Source organism: Malurus melanocephalus, unplaced genomic scaffold, assembly GCF_030028575.1.
Source record: "Malurus melanocephalus ecotype Western Australia unplaced genomic scaffold, MMel_1.1 scaffold_9, whole genome shotgun sequence".
Taxonomy (NCBI): domain Eukaryota; kingdom Metazoa; phylum Chordata; class Aves; order Passeriformes; family Maluridae; genus Malurus; species Malurus melanocephalus.
This window is the reverse complement of record NW_026623241.1, coordinates 1,451,028-1,466,152: the sequence shown is the minus strand read 5'-3', so window position 1 is coordinate 1,466,152 and position 15,125 is coordinate 1,451,028. Positions and strand designations below refer to the sequence as shown.

At 35.1% G+C, this 15,125-nt stretch overlaps 1 protein-coding gene across 2 annotated transcripts in view; it reads right to left on the bottom strand.

Moving 5' to 3' along the window:
- FSTL5 (follistatin like 5) overlaps positions 1 to 15,125 on the bottom strand; it is a 266,833-nt gene that overhangs the window by 56,226 nt on the left and 195,482 nt on the right. For both annotated transcript variants that reach the window (XM_057375528.1, XM_057375537.1), the window contains exons 8-10: positions 9,199 to 9,319; positions 2,537 to 2,698; positions 583 to 717 (exon numbers count right to left, since the gene is read on the bottom strand). In XM_057375528.1, the coding sequence (XP_057231511.1) occupies positions 583 to 717; positions 2,537 to 2,698; positions 9,199 to 9,319 (418 nt within the window). The remainder of the gene's footprint in view (positions 1 to 582; positions 718 to 2,536; positions 2,699 to 9,198; positions 9,320 to 15,125) is intronic.

The window sequence follows — 15,125 nt, the reverse complement described above, 5'->3', positions numbered from 1 at the left end:
AGCTGTCAACACAGCGAGTGTGTTCACTCTTGCTCTGTTTTCTGAAGAACCACAGTCAGCCAGGCACAAGACAGCATGGGCAAACTGCAATTGCTCTGGACCTGTGGGCACTTCAGCAGGTGAGATGACGTCTTGTGATTACTCTTGTGTTATGAGGGCCAATTTTGSTTCTTGGTGTATCTCAAGAACATAGAGGAAGGAAAGGTCTTCCTCCCACACCCCATCAGCCACTGGAACCCACATTAATACTCTGCCATACATAGATATRCAGTTCCTTTTTCCCTTCACATTCCCTTCATATGCAACACATCTATCATGAGGAAACTACCAAAAATGTAACARCAATGTAAAAAATACACTGATTCACAGAATGAATCAGAGATTTCATTTTATTTYTAAATATACTGCAGATTGCTCACTGCCTTCAGTGACTCTTGGATACCATTAACTGAACTTTTTATTTATTTAAAATTAACTATTTACACAAACTCATTTTAATTTATTTAATGTGTCATATTTTAAATACTGATTAAATGTTTAAATGTGGGTGACATGTATTTTTATTCTTCCCACCATACTTACGAGTCTTTCGAGCAGAATCTTCYACAAAGAGAGAAGAAATATCTTCATCCACCCCTGCTTCATTCTTTGCAATGCAAGTRTAGGCTCCCGTATCTTCATAGCGCACATTGCTAATGTGAACCTCACTGCCATTTGCTGAAAGGAGAAAAAAAAATCAACATGCAGAGGTGCTAGTGCTTTCAGATTATAAATTCAGAAGGGTTTCTCTGCTTATACTAATTAAACCATTTTCATTCCTGAGTTCATAACTTGAAGGCATGCCAAATTAGTCCAAAGGCATTCAACTGGCTACTGAATTATATGCACTATTTCATCTCACAGATATCCGGAGTGCCTCAGCTGCTTTTGCACTTCAGAGCCAAATATCAGTCTGAGGTTTTATATATATTAAAATGGACTATGATTTTTTTTTAATTGGGTAATATTAGGTTTTTATTATGTTGCACTTGGTCACTTGATACCTTCATTTGATTTACACAAAATGACCCACATAATGTAACAGRCCAAACTTTCAGTGGAAATAATTTTAATAAAATTATTTGTTGCTCCTAACCAACGTAGCTTTGCTTTTATGTTACTGCAGTGGAACAACAGAAAAACAGATGCACTGAAWTTTTTTTACCTACATCACTGTAGAAGCTTATGGAAACTTCTGCAGGAATTGTATGTCATAGCTTGTGTAGGAATGTCAACTAACAGCCCAAGTTTCACTGTCAAAGGTCTTTAAAATAGCGACACGAATAATGTTGTTATCAATGATTAACTGAATTTTAAGCATAGTACTTGCATACTTGTTTGGCTGTAGGAACTATACAAAACCCACCTTTGTAGGTATTCTAAACTATGGATTAGAAGAAGCACTATTGTAGTGTAACATCCTTCTAGCTTGAAGTTAGTGCACAGATAGTTTAACTCAGAAAAATCTCCAGGAAAATGTAATGGGATTTTCAAAATTTTATTTTGAATAATTACATGCTAGAAAATTGAATTAAATGTATTTTGCTTAAAGAAGAATCCTAATATTTTATTTATCATAAATATATGGAACAGAGAAGAAAGGAAAAAAAAAAATCACTCAAATCCCTATGGGAGAAATTAGRAGAATGCTGCTATAGAAGAGGAGTTCATCACTTTCTACTCATTGTGGAAAGTGTTTCTGCAAGGCAATTGTTCACAAATATCCAGGAGAGCTGTCCCTGACAGATCAGAGGACTATGACACCTGCAGGGAAAGTAACTCTTCAAAGAAGTACTTGCCATGACTGTCCCACTGCTTCTTACAGTGCAGGCTGAGTGCTGTTCTAACTACACATCCTGGTTTGTTGATGACTGAAAGTTTTGAAGGGAACACTTAGCAGCAGGAGATTTTGTTTTCCTGTGGCTGTTCAAAAATCACCATAAGGACTGAAGAAGCATGGAYATTTTATGCTGGACAGGTCCACTGATTTTGCTGAGCCCTGAAGATTCATAGAAGATTAACTGYTGATTAAAGGTAAGATTTTCCTTTAGTTTTGGCTGGGAGGGTTGTGTGTTTTGTTTTGTTTGCAGGGTTTGAGTGGTTTGGGGTTTGCTGGGGAGAGAAGGCAGGGTTTCTCTGTGTGTGCAATGTCTGCACTCCCCTGTTGATACCCCTCAGAAAACAGCATATCCATTTCAGGTATTTCTCCTCCAGCCCTTTCTCATGAGGTCCCCAAAATATCATTAAGATTCTTTTTAGTTCATACTGGGATCTGGTCTTCAGCTGTCTGCTCCACTCATATACTGCACATTTTCAAATAGAGAAGAGCATATCAGAACTACTGGTAATCCTGCCAGTAAAAACAGTCTTTATTCTAACGAAGAGAAAGCAGAGAAGATTTGTGTCTTGGTGTGTAACTGGAAGACATCACATCTTTTGAAATGTTTTAGCTTAGACTTCAACCAATCTGCAGAAAACAATAAATACGCCCCTTTACCTTGAAGAGTTAGCTGTTTGGACAACTTTGGAGTGATATCAATTCCATTCTTCAGCCAGCCAAGTTGTGGGTTGGGAATCCCTTCAGCGTGGCACCGAAGGCTGGCTGTCACACCTGGCTCCCTTGCCTGGCTCTCTGGATAGACTCGGATAACTGGTGGAACTGAACACAGAAAAAAAATCATAATTTAGCGAAGAACATTATCTTCATTTTAAGAAAAATAATTATAAGCAATTGAAGAAACCCCTGCAGCTATATATAACAGCACACAGATGTGGTATTAGTCAGATATTCAGTGAGATGCAGAATTCTGTCTCAGAAAATTTATGAAGCAGAAAAATTATTCTGTAAGAAAAACCTCTTTTCGCTGCCTGTGGTATCAATGAAAACAGCCTCTATTCGAGTTTAATTGTTTGTGGTTGAGTAATCAGGTTTTTCTTTTTCCTTAGATTTCTTTATAAAATATGAATAATGTACAATCAGTAAGTCATGATATGTTGTAAAGAGATTGTAACTGCCCTGTTTCACAAACCTTAACATTTCATCTCCACCTTTTCCCTCTTTCCAAAACACCTATCAACAATCCATTCTACCTGCCTAAAACTCTGCTCTGCTCTACTCTGGGGCAGCTTCACCTCTAGTGCTGGGGGCAGTTTTGGGTGCCACAGTATAAAAAAAATATTGAGCTGTTAAAGCAGGACCACAAGGATGAGGAATTGTTTTGAGGTGAAGCTGTATGAGCAGGGGCTGAAGGCACTTGTTCTTTTCAGCCTGGAGGAGACTGAGGGGAGAGATCATTGCAGTCTGCAGCTTCCTTGTGAAGGAAGAAAGAGGGGCAAGCACTGATCCTCTTCTCTATGCTGACAGGACCTGAGGGAGTAGCATGACACTGTGTCAGGGTAGGTTTAAGCTGGATATCAGGAGRAAGTTCTTAATCCAGAGGGTGGTTGGGCACTGGAACAGGCTCCCAGGGAAGTGGTCACAGCAACAAGCCTGACAGAGTTCATAAAGTGTTTGGACAATGCTCTCAGGCACATGGTGTGACTGTTGGGATGTCCTGTGCAGAGCCAGGTGCTGGACTCAATAATCCTGATGGGTCTCTTCCTTACTGATGGATCTATGTATAAGACTGATCTTATGAATTTCTTTATTAACAAAATATAATAATTGTTGACATCACATTGCAAGGTTTGAAAACACATTGCAGTATATGCTTACCATTGAAAAATCCCCTACATACCACACATCAGTGGTGGCAGAGAGAGGACATATGACATCACAGTGGACATATTTCTATTACTCAATGGTTAAGCAAGATTTTAAAATCCCGCTATGCTAATTTTTTAGATGAATAACTATTTATGTTGTCTTTAATTATTTCTAGAGGGAAGTAGCTTGAGGTTGTTTCCAACAATAAAAAAAAATAGGCATAATAATGTTAAAGAAGTGTACTTCCTATTTGCTACAGTTTCATTTAATGCAGCTCTAAAAATGTGGAATGCTTAGGTTGTCACAAAACACAGCTGGATAGAGGATGAAGTGTCATTTGATAATGAAAGAAGATAACAAGATCAAAAATTAACTGTGTCTGCTTTGGCATAAGATTAAATATTTTCAAATCCTATTCAACTATTTACATGAAATGTCGCAGCATGCTGTCCCATTAGATCATGGAAATGCCTTAGATTTCTACGTTGCAAGAAATACACAAATGTGCTTCATCTCAGATAGGATGAAAAAATCAGTAAGTTCCAAGGATATTTTAAACCCAGTTAGAGAAGATGGTCTTTTCAACATAACCCCAACATACAAATTGCAAAAATGTRATAAAACAACATGGAAGAAGATTAAACATTAGATAATATGGCTTTTTGTTTCATAGACTACCAACTGAGAGGAAGAGCACATAAAACTCAGAGATTTAAGGTTTCTATTGATTTTCTGGAAAGGACTTTGCTTTCATAGAAGTGGATCTTTATTTTTGATCTCAAGCCTGATGTTCCCACTCCTATTTCCCCTCCATTTCTTCGCTGCTCTATCTCCTCTTGCATGGCATCTGTGTGCTCCATACTGAGATCTCTCCTTCCCCACTGTGTTCTTTCAACTGAGCCCCACTTGACTGCACATTCAGTGGTCTTGACATTTTTTGGCACCTCAGCTCCCAGTGTCCCTCTGCTTCACTCCTTAAGATCCAAATTTCATCTCTGCCTCTTCAGCATTTCCTGACACAAGGTCCCTTAGGTAGCCTACGCCTGTGTTGCAGATTTCCCATTGCAGCAAAGCCAAATTTTTCCATCTTGTCTCTGGAAAAGCAAGGAGCACCAGTTCCTCAGAAACAGGATTGCCAACAKTGAACACTCTCAAGCATCTCAGCAACAGAAACAACTTTTGGGACCAATAGCAAAGCACTACAATTAATTGTGTACTGACTACATATGCCAGGATATTTCTTGTCTCTTTTTGTGTCAGTGAAACCTTCTCAATGCATATAAAATCTAAGGGGTATTTGACTACCACACCTKGACAGACTTCCACTGAGCACATGTGAAGACAATTTTTTAACAKTACAATTTAAAAGTATTTTCATTGAATAGAAAAAGAAATGTATGGCTTTTATTTGGGCAAAAAGTAGGCAGTATTTTTGAGGCAAAATTATTGTTAAGAAARTTTTAGAAAATATTATAACTGAAATTAAATACTTCCTAAACTAATAAATAAAATCTCACCCTGAATGACAAAATATTATTGTTGCTAAATTAGCAATTAAAGGGCTGTTAGGAGATGTGAAAGTGAGGAGCTCAGGTGAAAATATGTCTTCTTTTACTACCCCCTATTTATACAGTAGATCCTGCTCCCTTTAGCACTGTTTTTCTGGATACAGARGTTCTTTGTAGGGTTTATTTCTTGCCCCATCTTTCCTGTAATCGCTTCCATTTTCCTCTTTCCTCAGCAACTCTGTGTCTATACACCTAGGAATATTTTTGAATCCTTGTTTTGCATTATAATTTTTATTTCATATTACCCTGAAGCCTATTTGCAATATTCCACTAAGAAAGAATTGTCTGCAACCAAGGCATGCAGACAATTGAAATGTAAGTGCAGTTATGGGCTCAGTCTAAAAGGTTAATTTGTTGTGACAAGTTCAATGCAAAGTCTGGGGTTCATTTGAATCACTTTTGGGGTTTTGGGGGGGAGGGGTGTTTTGTTTGTTTGCTTTTGTTTGTCTGTTTGATTGGTTTGTTTTGTTTGTTTTGGTTTGGGTTTTTGYGTGTGTAACTGACCATAAATAACCCCAGAAATGAAATTTTAAGTATACAATTAATATGGTAGTTCACACTGACTTTCAAAGAGGTATGTTCTAACATCTTAASCTAAAGAAGCTTGCTTTACAAGCAAGATCATTATATAATAGGTTAAAAATGGGAGATATTGCACGTTTGTGTTTAGCAAAGTAAGGTATAACACATAGTTGAGGGAATTCTCTATCCCTTATCTTTCAATTCAAAAGCAATGTGAGACAGTTGATTCCAAATCTTGCAGTTATGTTGCTATTCAATACCTCTTACATTTGCCATAAAACCTCTTGAATCCTATTTCAGTCAGGTGTGATGGGGGACAGGAAGTGAGAAAATAAACTATTCAAGCTATCTTGAATCCAGGGAGAATGTATGTGTTTAAAAAATAAACAGGTAATATCTACACTGAACTAGGCTCTCCTATTGCTGTATATAACAATTCTTCTATTAAACTGAGATGCTTTGGAAAAACAAAGTGGGCAAACAATTTTTCAGGCCCTATAAATTGTCAATTTATATCTGGTTGAGGGACTAGGCTCTCTTTTCTTTACCCTAAGGTACCAAAAGTGCTGACCTTATTTAAGTATCACTTATATWTTAGAAGAAAATTAAAGATCAAACAGACAGACTAAAATTTATTTTGTCCTATAATCTCAGAGTCATATAATGCCAAAATTGTACACCTTATGTAAATAGTAATAATTAAGACTATGTTACAAGCTACTCCTTCTTCCCCATCATAACTTTTTATTTAGTTTTTTTCTTCTGTAGTTTATATGAAAAAGTGTTAAATATCAACTTATAGTATTGCTTACAATATTCTTGTTACCATATTATTTGTATAAGAGTAGCCTGACTTTTTCACTATAAAACAAGTCCTTTACAGTGCTCATTAACTGTATTTTCAAGACTCCAAGGGAAGCTCATTATTCTTTACTACACTGCCAGATAATTTAAAACTAAAACTAAAAAAAAAAAAAAAAAACCAAAAACCTGAAGATTTTAATCTTAGAAGTACATTATATATATAAAATAATTGCATACTAGCCTAAAATTATTTTTTTTTAGAAATATCTAACTGTACATGAATGGAAACCGAGAAAGAACTTAAAATTTAATTACATTGTTTTCATTGAACCTTCACATTAGATCTTTGTGATCACCRTAGTCTCATTATCCCATTAACCTTTTGACTAACTCTCCAGTTAATACAAGCATCATTATATTAATTAGTCATTATCACAGCTACAAGTACTGACCATCATGCCTATGCTTAAGAAGATTATTCCTTAGAASTACAGATCTGAACTGTGGAAGAGCTGCTAATTTGACCTTTAATCTCAATGGATTTAACTCCAGTTWTCCACAACATACACAGCAAATGATCCTATTGCTCAAAGGGCCTCCTTTTCCTCTTCTTTGCTCTCCAAAATATCAAGATCCAAAATCATTTAGGCAGGTACCAAATCAGTGCCAGCTTTTGGAATAGCAGCTATCTGAGGTTTACACTGTTTCCAGATGAAAAAACCAATTTCCTGACTTTATCACCAGAAAAATCTACATTTGTCCTCCTTCACCTCTCTCAAATTATGTTTCTTGATTTTCTAGTCTTGCAGAAAAGCTTCTTCAACTTTAGTTCAGTTTTGCCTTATTATGTGCTGAACTGAGCCAAAAACAAAGAATCRTAGAATTTTAACTCTTGCTATGCACCTTTGTGGGATTATATACACATTGGGATTGGAAAGGAATGTGTTGGTAAGAATATATATTTGCTWATAATTTAGGGTAGACCAAAACCCACAAAACAGGAGAATGTTGGTCAAGGACCTACTAACATGTTCAGCTTGCCAATAATTCTGCTCTATCTTCAGGAATTAAAATATCAATAAATTTGCACTTCAGTCTTCTCACTAGTTTAGCCAGTAGCTCCTACCTGGCTTTTTAAATGACTGAAAATAATCCCAGAAGAAAAATTTGGAGGAAAATCTGTTGATGCTATGTATTAGCTCAGGGACAACACTCTATGTACAAAGTTTTGTGGGTCAGGAGGGGAAGAACTCGGGGGAAAAAAAGCTGAAATATAGATAAATATTATAAGGCAGCTTCCTTAAGAAACATAACAGCAGAGACAACAAGTTTATAGAACTGCAAACAAGCATGAAATGTCAAAGTAATTAAAAATGTGAACATATTAAAAACAGAAAAGGGGGGRAAAGCTATTAAAATAAGAATAAATCATATTAAAAGCCAAAATAATCTTGGAAGCTGTATTCATATGTATATAAATGAAAGATAGGAATAACAGAAAATATTTCAGCATTCTCGAATGAGATATCAAGCCTAAGAAGGTTTTATGCAACTGATTAATAGCTAACAAAACAGAGAATGATGGCAACAGCAGTGGCCAGGAAAGTAGGGCTAGAGTATGCCTCAGGAGACAAATAGAGCCTCTTAAYGCAAAGTAAATTTGGAGAAGATTGAGGTCAAACATGATTCTGGATAGGATTAAGTAACAACATGGAATGACAAACACTGGTAGTTTACTGCAGAAAGGGAGACAAAGAAGTCAAARACAAATATGATTTGAAATAACAGGATATTAAACCTCACTGGTGATGAAGCAGACACTTCATCAGTGGAGAAGAACTGCTTAAAATATTTTAGAAAATAAAATTATATATATATAGGAAAAACAGCTGGGAGAGGGTACAACAACTGTTGAGAAGGTAAAGGCCTATCTTGTGGGCACCGCAGTAGCAAGTAGCAGTTAAGTTTTGTCCAAATACAGAATTCAGTGAAGTGTTACCTGGAACTTAAACAGATGTAAGAAAATGTAAAGATAAGATTACAAATCCAGGTGCCTCAGGTTAATTTGTTAAAATTATGGTTAGATTTCAATATAACAAATGTGAATCTGGAAGCCCACGTTAATTACAAGACCTTCAGGAAAATGCATCCTTTTAACCTTGCATTCAAGAAAACATTCTTAACACAAGAGACTTACACACTTGTTTTTCCCAATTTGTTCTCCAGGTAAGTTAATACCAAACCTACTTTATCTGTGTATACATGTATATATAAACCCTCCTACTATTCTGCATAACATCACAGGTGCAAAGCAAGTCCTCTGGACTATCTTTACACCTTTTAATAGATATTATTCATGTGGAAGCAATACATTAAAATTATTTTATTTCATTGTTTTTAAGGTTATTTGAAGGARAACTATGAAGTAAAAAATACATATCTTTTTCTATTAAGCTGTAATGMAATACACAAAAATATCAAACAGCAACAACAAATCTGCTTAACAAAATCCAAAATCCAAGYCTCTTATGACTTGATAATTAGAACATTTTTCCTTACCAATCACTTGGAGAATATGAGTTTGATAGACCTTATCATACCCAGCAGCATAGCAGGTGTAATTTCCCATATGAGTTGTGGTAACTTTAGTGATGTACAGCGACCCATCATCTCCAAAATCCTACCAGGAAAGATTAAAAACAAGGTAATCATAATTAAGCCCACATCTCTTCAGTAATTATGTTCATCATCTTGGCTACAAAGCCACGATGCAAATATCAGACATCACAAATATTAAACCAGAATATCTGWCAGTAATCTGAAATTCAAATATTATACTTGTGAATGGTGGAGTTGTTTAATCTTGCCACATATATAGWGATTGTAAAAGAAAATACAACTTTTAACAACTAGCTAAACTCTGTAGAATTAATAAGTCATTTTAGCTGTGACAATTTTCTACAGAAGAAAAGTTAYTAAGGATTGGATCTGATCACAGAGAAAAGTTAAATCTCTGCAAAAATTAACAAATGAAATAACATCCTGTGGAAGTGCTGTCATCCTTTGTAATGAGCAGACACCAAAAAATCCTCATTTTTCTTCAATTTTCCTCATTAGATTCAGTGATAACATTAAACAAACATTACTACTCTAAACTGATTTCAGGGATCTGGCATTCCTGGAAGTGAATATTTCTGGTCAAGACTGAGGCAAAGGAGGCTTTCAGTACATCAACCTCGTCAACATCTTTTGGCACTGAGTCCCATGCCCAGCACATCAAAAAGCCCATATTTTCCCCTGTCTTTCTTTTGCTACTTATGTAGTCCTGAAAATCCGTAGACCTTCATTTTTTGCACCATATCCAGTTCTGGGATGGCTTCATCATTCCCAATCTGCATATTCAAACAGTGTCTCCATGCTRTTCCCTAGTCACCTGTCCTTCCTTATACCCTTCTTCCTCTTACCTGARTCCTGCCAAGAACTCCTTGTTCATTAATACAGACTTCTGGCAGCTTTTGATTTACTGTTCATAGTGAAAGCCTATCCTTGAGCACAGAGGAGGTCATCCTTGAAAATCAGCCATCTTTCTTAGACCCCTTTTGTTTTTCAGCATGATCTCCTGTGGGATTTTTCCAAGCACAGACTTGAACAGACTGAAGTGTCCTCTCCTGAAGCCCATGGTTTTATCGTTTTTTGCCTCTTAGGCTCCTCGGCTCTGCCATCTCCTGGTCACTGCAGCCAAGGTTGACCTTACCTGCATATCCCCAACCAGTTCTTCCCCATTTGTTCCTTCACAAACTTTGTAACCTTCTCTGTAAAKTCCTCAAATCCACGAAGAATTTATTAAAGTCTTGCAAAACCAAAATCTTCAGCTACAATACCTCACTCGTGAAATCTGTTAAGTTGTACAGTAAAAGAACTTTGACGGAAAATACTATTTGGTGCTTTATTCTTACATTCTATCCTTGGGACGTTATCAGTTACAAAATACTGGGCTACATTAACCTCTGGTTCATTATGACTATTCTTTCAYTTTTCCATGATCTCACCTAAAACTTTCTGAATTTATTGGGATTTCTTTTTTTTTTTTTCTGTCCTCATTTTCCAGTTGCTGTTTTTATCCAGAGGACATAATCTCAAYGTTTTTATGCACATATTTCATTTAAGATGACGCTCASTATAATATCTTAAGTCTTTTTGTASATTGAAATTTAAACATGAAAATTGAAATCTCTATAAAATTCTCTTTAATTTCTCAGTTTTCTTTCTTTAAATACACTCAAATATTATTCAAAAAAACATATGTCTCACTGTCTTTCTTCATCCAAAGATGTGTGGGCAACTGAATTTTGCATTGCACGACTCATTGCTTCAGGTGATTCTGCTAGTTGTTCATCGAGAAAAAAAAACAACCCACCTAAAAATTAACCTATCTGATAATAATATCAATAACTTGCCTCTTTTAAGGTAAGTAGAGCTTTCTATGTTAGCACATTAGTTACACAGACAATATTTCTACCAAAACATCATTGTATTTACGTGTTACCACTGCAAAGATTGAAAAAGGGCTCCTCTTTAAGATTTAATTTTTAACTTTGATGATGCGAACCAATACAACTGGATTTCCATTCAAAATAAACCTCCTGACTAACTTAAAAAAAAAAACCAAAACCTTCCTTATTGGATGTTTTGATCTTTATCTCTTTCTAAAGTATATGAAGCAGAAGATCAATTTACTTTTCCCCCCTTACTAGCTGAATACAAAATGTTCCTCTTCAACAGGATTATTAGTCAAAGATGAAAGAGCAGCTATTCAAAAGAGCCGCACTACAGGTACTTACATTTTATCTGGAAAATGGATATTGTTATTGCTGTCTAGATTTTTTTGCCTAATCTCTGCCAAAGGTATTTGTGAACAAAATAGGGCATAGGATGGAGTATATAAAAATTCAGCTGYTACAATGCAGTCTAGAGACTAGTTTAATTTAACATTCCCTACGCTAAACTATTAGATATTGGTTTGAAGCACACTTACCTGTTTCAGCCCCTTAACTGATTCACTGTGGCATATGATATCTTTAGGAACCACAGCTATTTTCTAAGTAAATGAGTGTCTGTGTTATGATTTCTTCCTTCTTTTTCATGAAACCATGGATAAAACACCCCTGTGGTTATTTTTACTGAGACATTAGTATTTCAATAGAGTTCACACATGATGACACTGAGAGAGTTAGAATTTTATGGATAGCATTTTTTGTTGGTAGTGGTGAGTTTTGTCTGGTTGTTTGGTTTGGTTTTTTTACAACTACAAAATAAATGTCCCTAGCTTATTCTACCAAGTTCAATGTTTGTTTAGTTAATTAAAGCAAACTACTCAATAAAAAGAGAACTTAATGTTGTAAGCAGTGTTTGAAAAGGGATGGTGAAGTATAAACAGAGCTATTTGACACTGCATGTTGACAAGTATTTAGTGTTTTATTGACTAACTCACAAGCTAAGTAATTAAAAAATACCTGCATCTGTACTGACACACACACAAGTATCTTTGAAAAAGAGCCTTCAAACATCAACAGCAAAAAGAACAGAAAATGGTTCTTTTCTCTTTTGGAAAATACATTTGATGACAGCAAAAAAAAATTGCTACAGGCTCAATTTTTGTTCTCCTACTGTTCAAATAAAAATGGCAAGGTACTTTTAAAATTACATTGAGAAATTTAATTGTCATACATAAAAAGATAGAATTGAACAATTATCTTAACAATCATTCCACTGCAATTCTGTGTTCCTGAAGAACTTGGCATTTTACAAATCATGATATAAGTTATGAATAATGAGCAAAATAATATGGAAAGAAAACTTTAATTTGATAGCRAATCTTTGCTTTGTTTTCTTTCTGTTTATAAAACAAAAACTAAAGGTGATTTTTGTTTTGAATCTGCAATTATTTCCTTGGGGTTTATAACTTGGTTTCATATGCTAACACTTTGCATATGAGAGAATTTTTGATCATTTTCCATCACTTCTTCACTAACAAGTCTCTAGAAAGACTATTTTCAGCTTTCTTTCCATAGAACATATAATGAAACARAGCATTTGAATTTGTTCATCATCACAGAAGTTATGAGTGATTTTGGTTTGGCTTGTGGTGTTTTGGTTTTGTTTTTTTTCCCCAGCATTTTTTGCCAATATATTGCTGTCTTAAATAATGTTTTGGCTTTTTTGGCTTTGTATAAATATTTTTAGAAAAATAAAGAAAATAACATAGGCTACATTAACTAAATAGGMGAATTCTTACTTGCTTTATCCTCAAACAGAAAAAAAATAGTTTATTGCATCCTTAATAAATGGAATTAGCAAACACAAATATTTTGAATTCATAGATTTTCATATTATGTGTATTTCTACTTGGAGTGTTTGAGAAATCTTTTACAAAAAAAAATTATATTGTTTGGTCTCTTTTCTACTGATGGTTAGCAGAGTTATAACAATTCAATTATAATGATAACACACTGGGTGGGGGCATTTGCATCCTTTTAAAAGCAAATCTTGATTTTCTAATGGGAAAAGGAAAACAAAACTCACATGATCTGTCTCTGAGCTCATCAGGTAGAAAATCTGAAGTTAAGAATTCAAGTTTTGTATTGGTTTGTTTARGGAAAGCTGCAACAATAAATGCATCCAACCAGTTATTTTCAGAACAACAGTGGTTTGCTTGTAAAATACTGCCAACATACATAATCCCCTTTATTTCCTCTATATCACTCCAAGATTTTTGCATTTTATTTCAGTCAATGCATGGAAGTACCAGTAATGCTAATGTCACATTCTAATTCATATTTTACTTATTTTTCAGTATCTCTAACTTCCTTCATTACAAGGATACAGAGAGTAGATAACCTTTTGAGGGTTAASTGAAAACATTTTTTAAAATATTTATTTATATATGGTTGCTTTGCCAGATAAATTAAGCTCAGGCTTTTCGTGCAATGTCAATGTTACAACTCCTATTTTCCAAGTAATCAGTTTCTCTGTTCACATTGGCAAAACAATGCAACTCTGCAGTTTGCCTGTCAGAAAGAAATTAAATTCCACAAAGAAATCTGAAAATAATTTCATTTGGCCTAAATACAAGAATTTTTTTGTAAGTTTTCCTTCTACATTAAGAGGCAAAACAACCCCCAAATTTCATAAGMAAAAATTTTGCGTACCTACTCTCASCCTCATATTTTGCATCTGCAATAAGAACAAATCATGGATCTAGTKTAAGTCCACTAGTTGAAGAATCAGCCTGACAAAAAATTGCAAATTATGTCAATGCTTAAAGAAAGAAAGAACATAGTCTAACAYAAGCACTAGCATAGCATAAGCAATAGAAAGTGGCAGGATCTTAAAAGAAACTCTGTTCTGAAGAATGCAACAGCAGACACCTGTTCGTGACTATTAATGCAAGCTGGTTTTAGTCAAAGCAAATTAATCTTCYTAAGCTTCTTTTACAGTCATTTGAGAAAGCTCAAGGTAGCAAAATCCTTTCCTGGGACTGTTCAGTGGATGCATCATTGCTCACTGTTTTAGCTACCAACCACCTCTCTCTGCTGATCATAAAAACAAAATTCCTAGCTACAATCAGACATTCTAAGCATTTTATTGGTCCCTCTTTTCTCTTTCTGGGGAGAGTGGAAAAAAAAAGGCAAATAATGACTGAATTTTACAAAGGCTGTTTTTCATTACAGCAATTCAGGATTTACTATCCTTATTCTCCTGATGACTGGGTAAAGAGGCGATCATTTGGTGAGCAATTCAGAACATCTAACTAAGTCTCCAATGTTGAGAGATTGTATTACCAATGGTCAGTGTAGAGGTCACCCTCCATTCTTGCTTCCTAAAACAAGACTTCATAACTCACAAGTCCAGACCATTARAACTGGGCAGGATTTGTCTGTATTCAGCAAATCTGAGAAAAATACTATTTATCTCACTATAAACTAATATCATAACACCYTACCTGTTTAAATAATTAATTAGATATGGATGATATTCCTTATTTTCTCTGGAATACAGTAAGRACTGCAWTTTCACTTCATRAGGAAACAGTAACAGCTAATAAATTGTAGATCCATTATTCTACAGAAAACATGCAAATGCTTTGTGCTTTTCAAAAACTGTCAGCCGAATAAAAACTGATTTTGCTATTTTGATATCTAATAACGTTTAAGCTTCCTAAGAACCTGAAGAGGGATGACACAGAAAAGTGGCATAAAACCCCTCAGTGCTAGACCACCARTGAGAACAATGACTTCATTTGATATGTAGATGCACAAAGAGGATTTGGATTTTTTTCATGTTTATGGCACACACTAGACACAAGTGAAAGCTTTGCCAAAGCACTAGAGCTCTTGAGGCCAGCCATAAAACATCACTAACCTACAATTTCCCCCCAAACTCTGTAACTTTATGCTATCTTGCTATGAATCTGCAATAAGGACTGC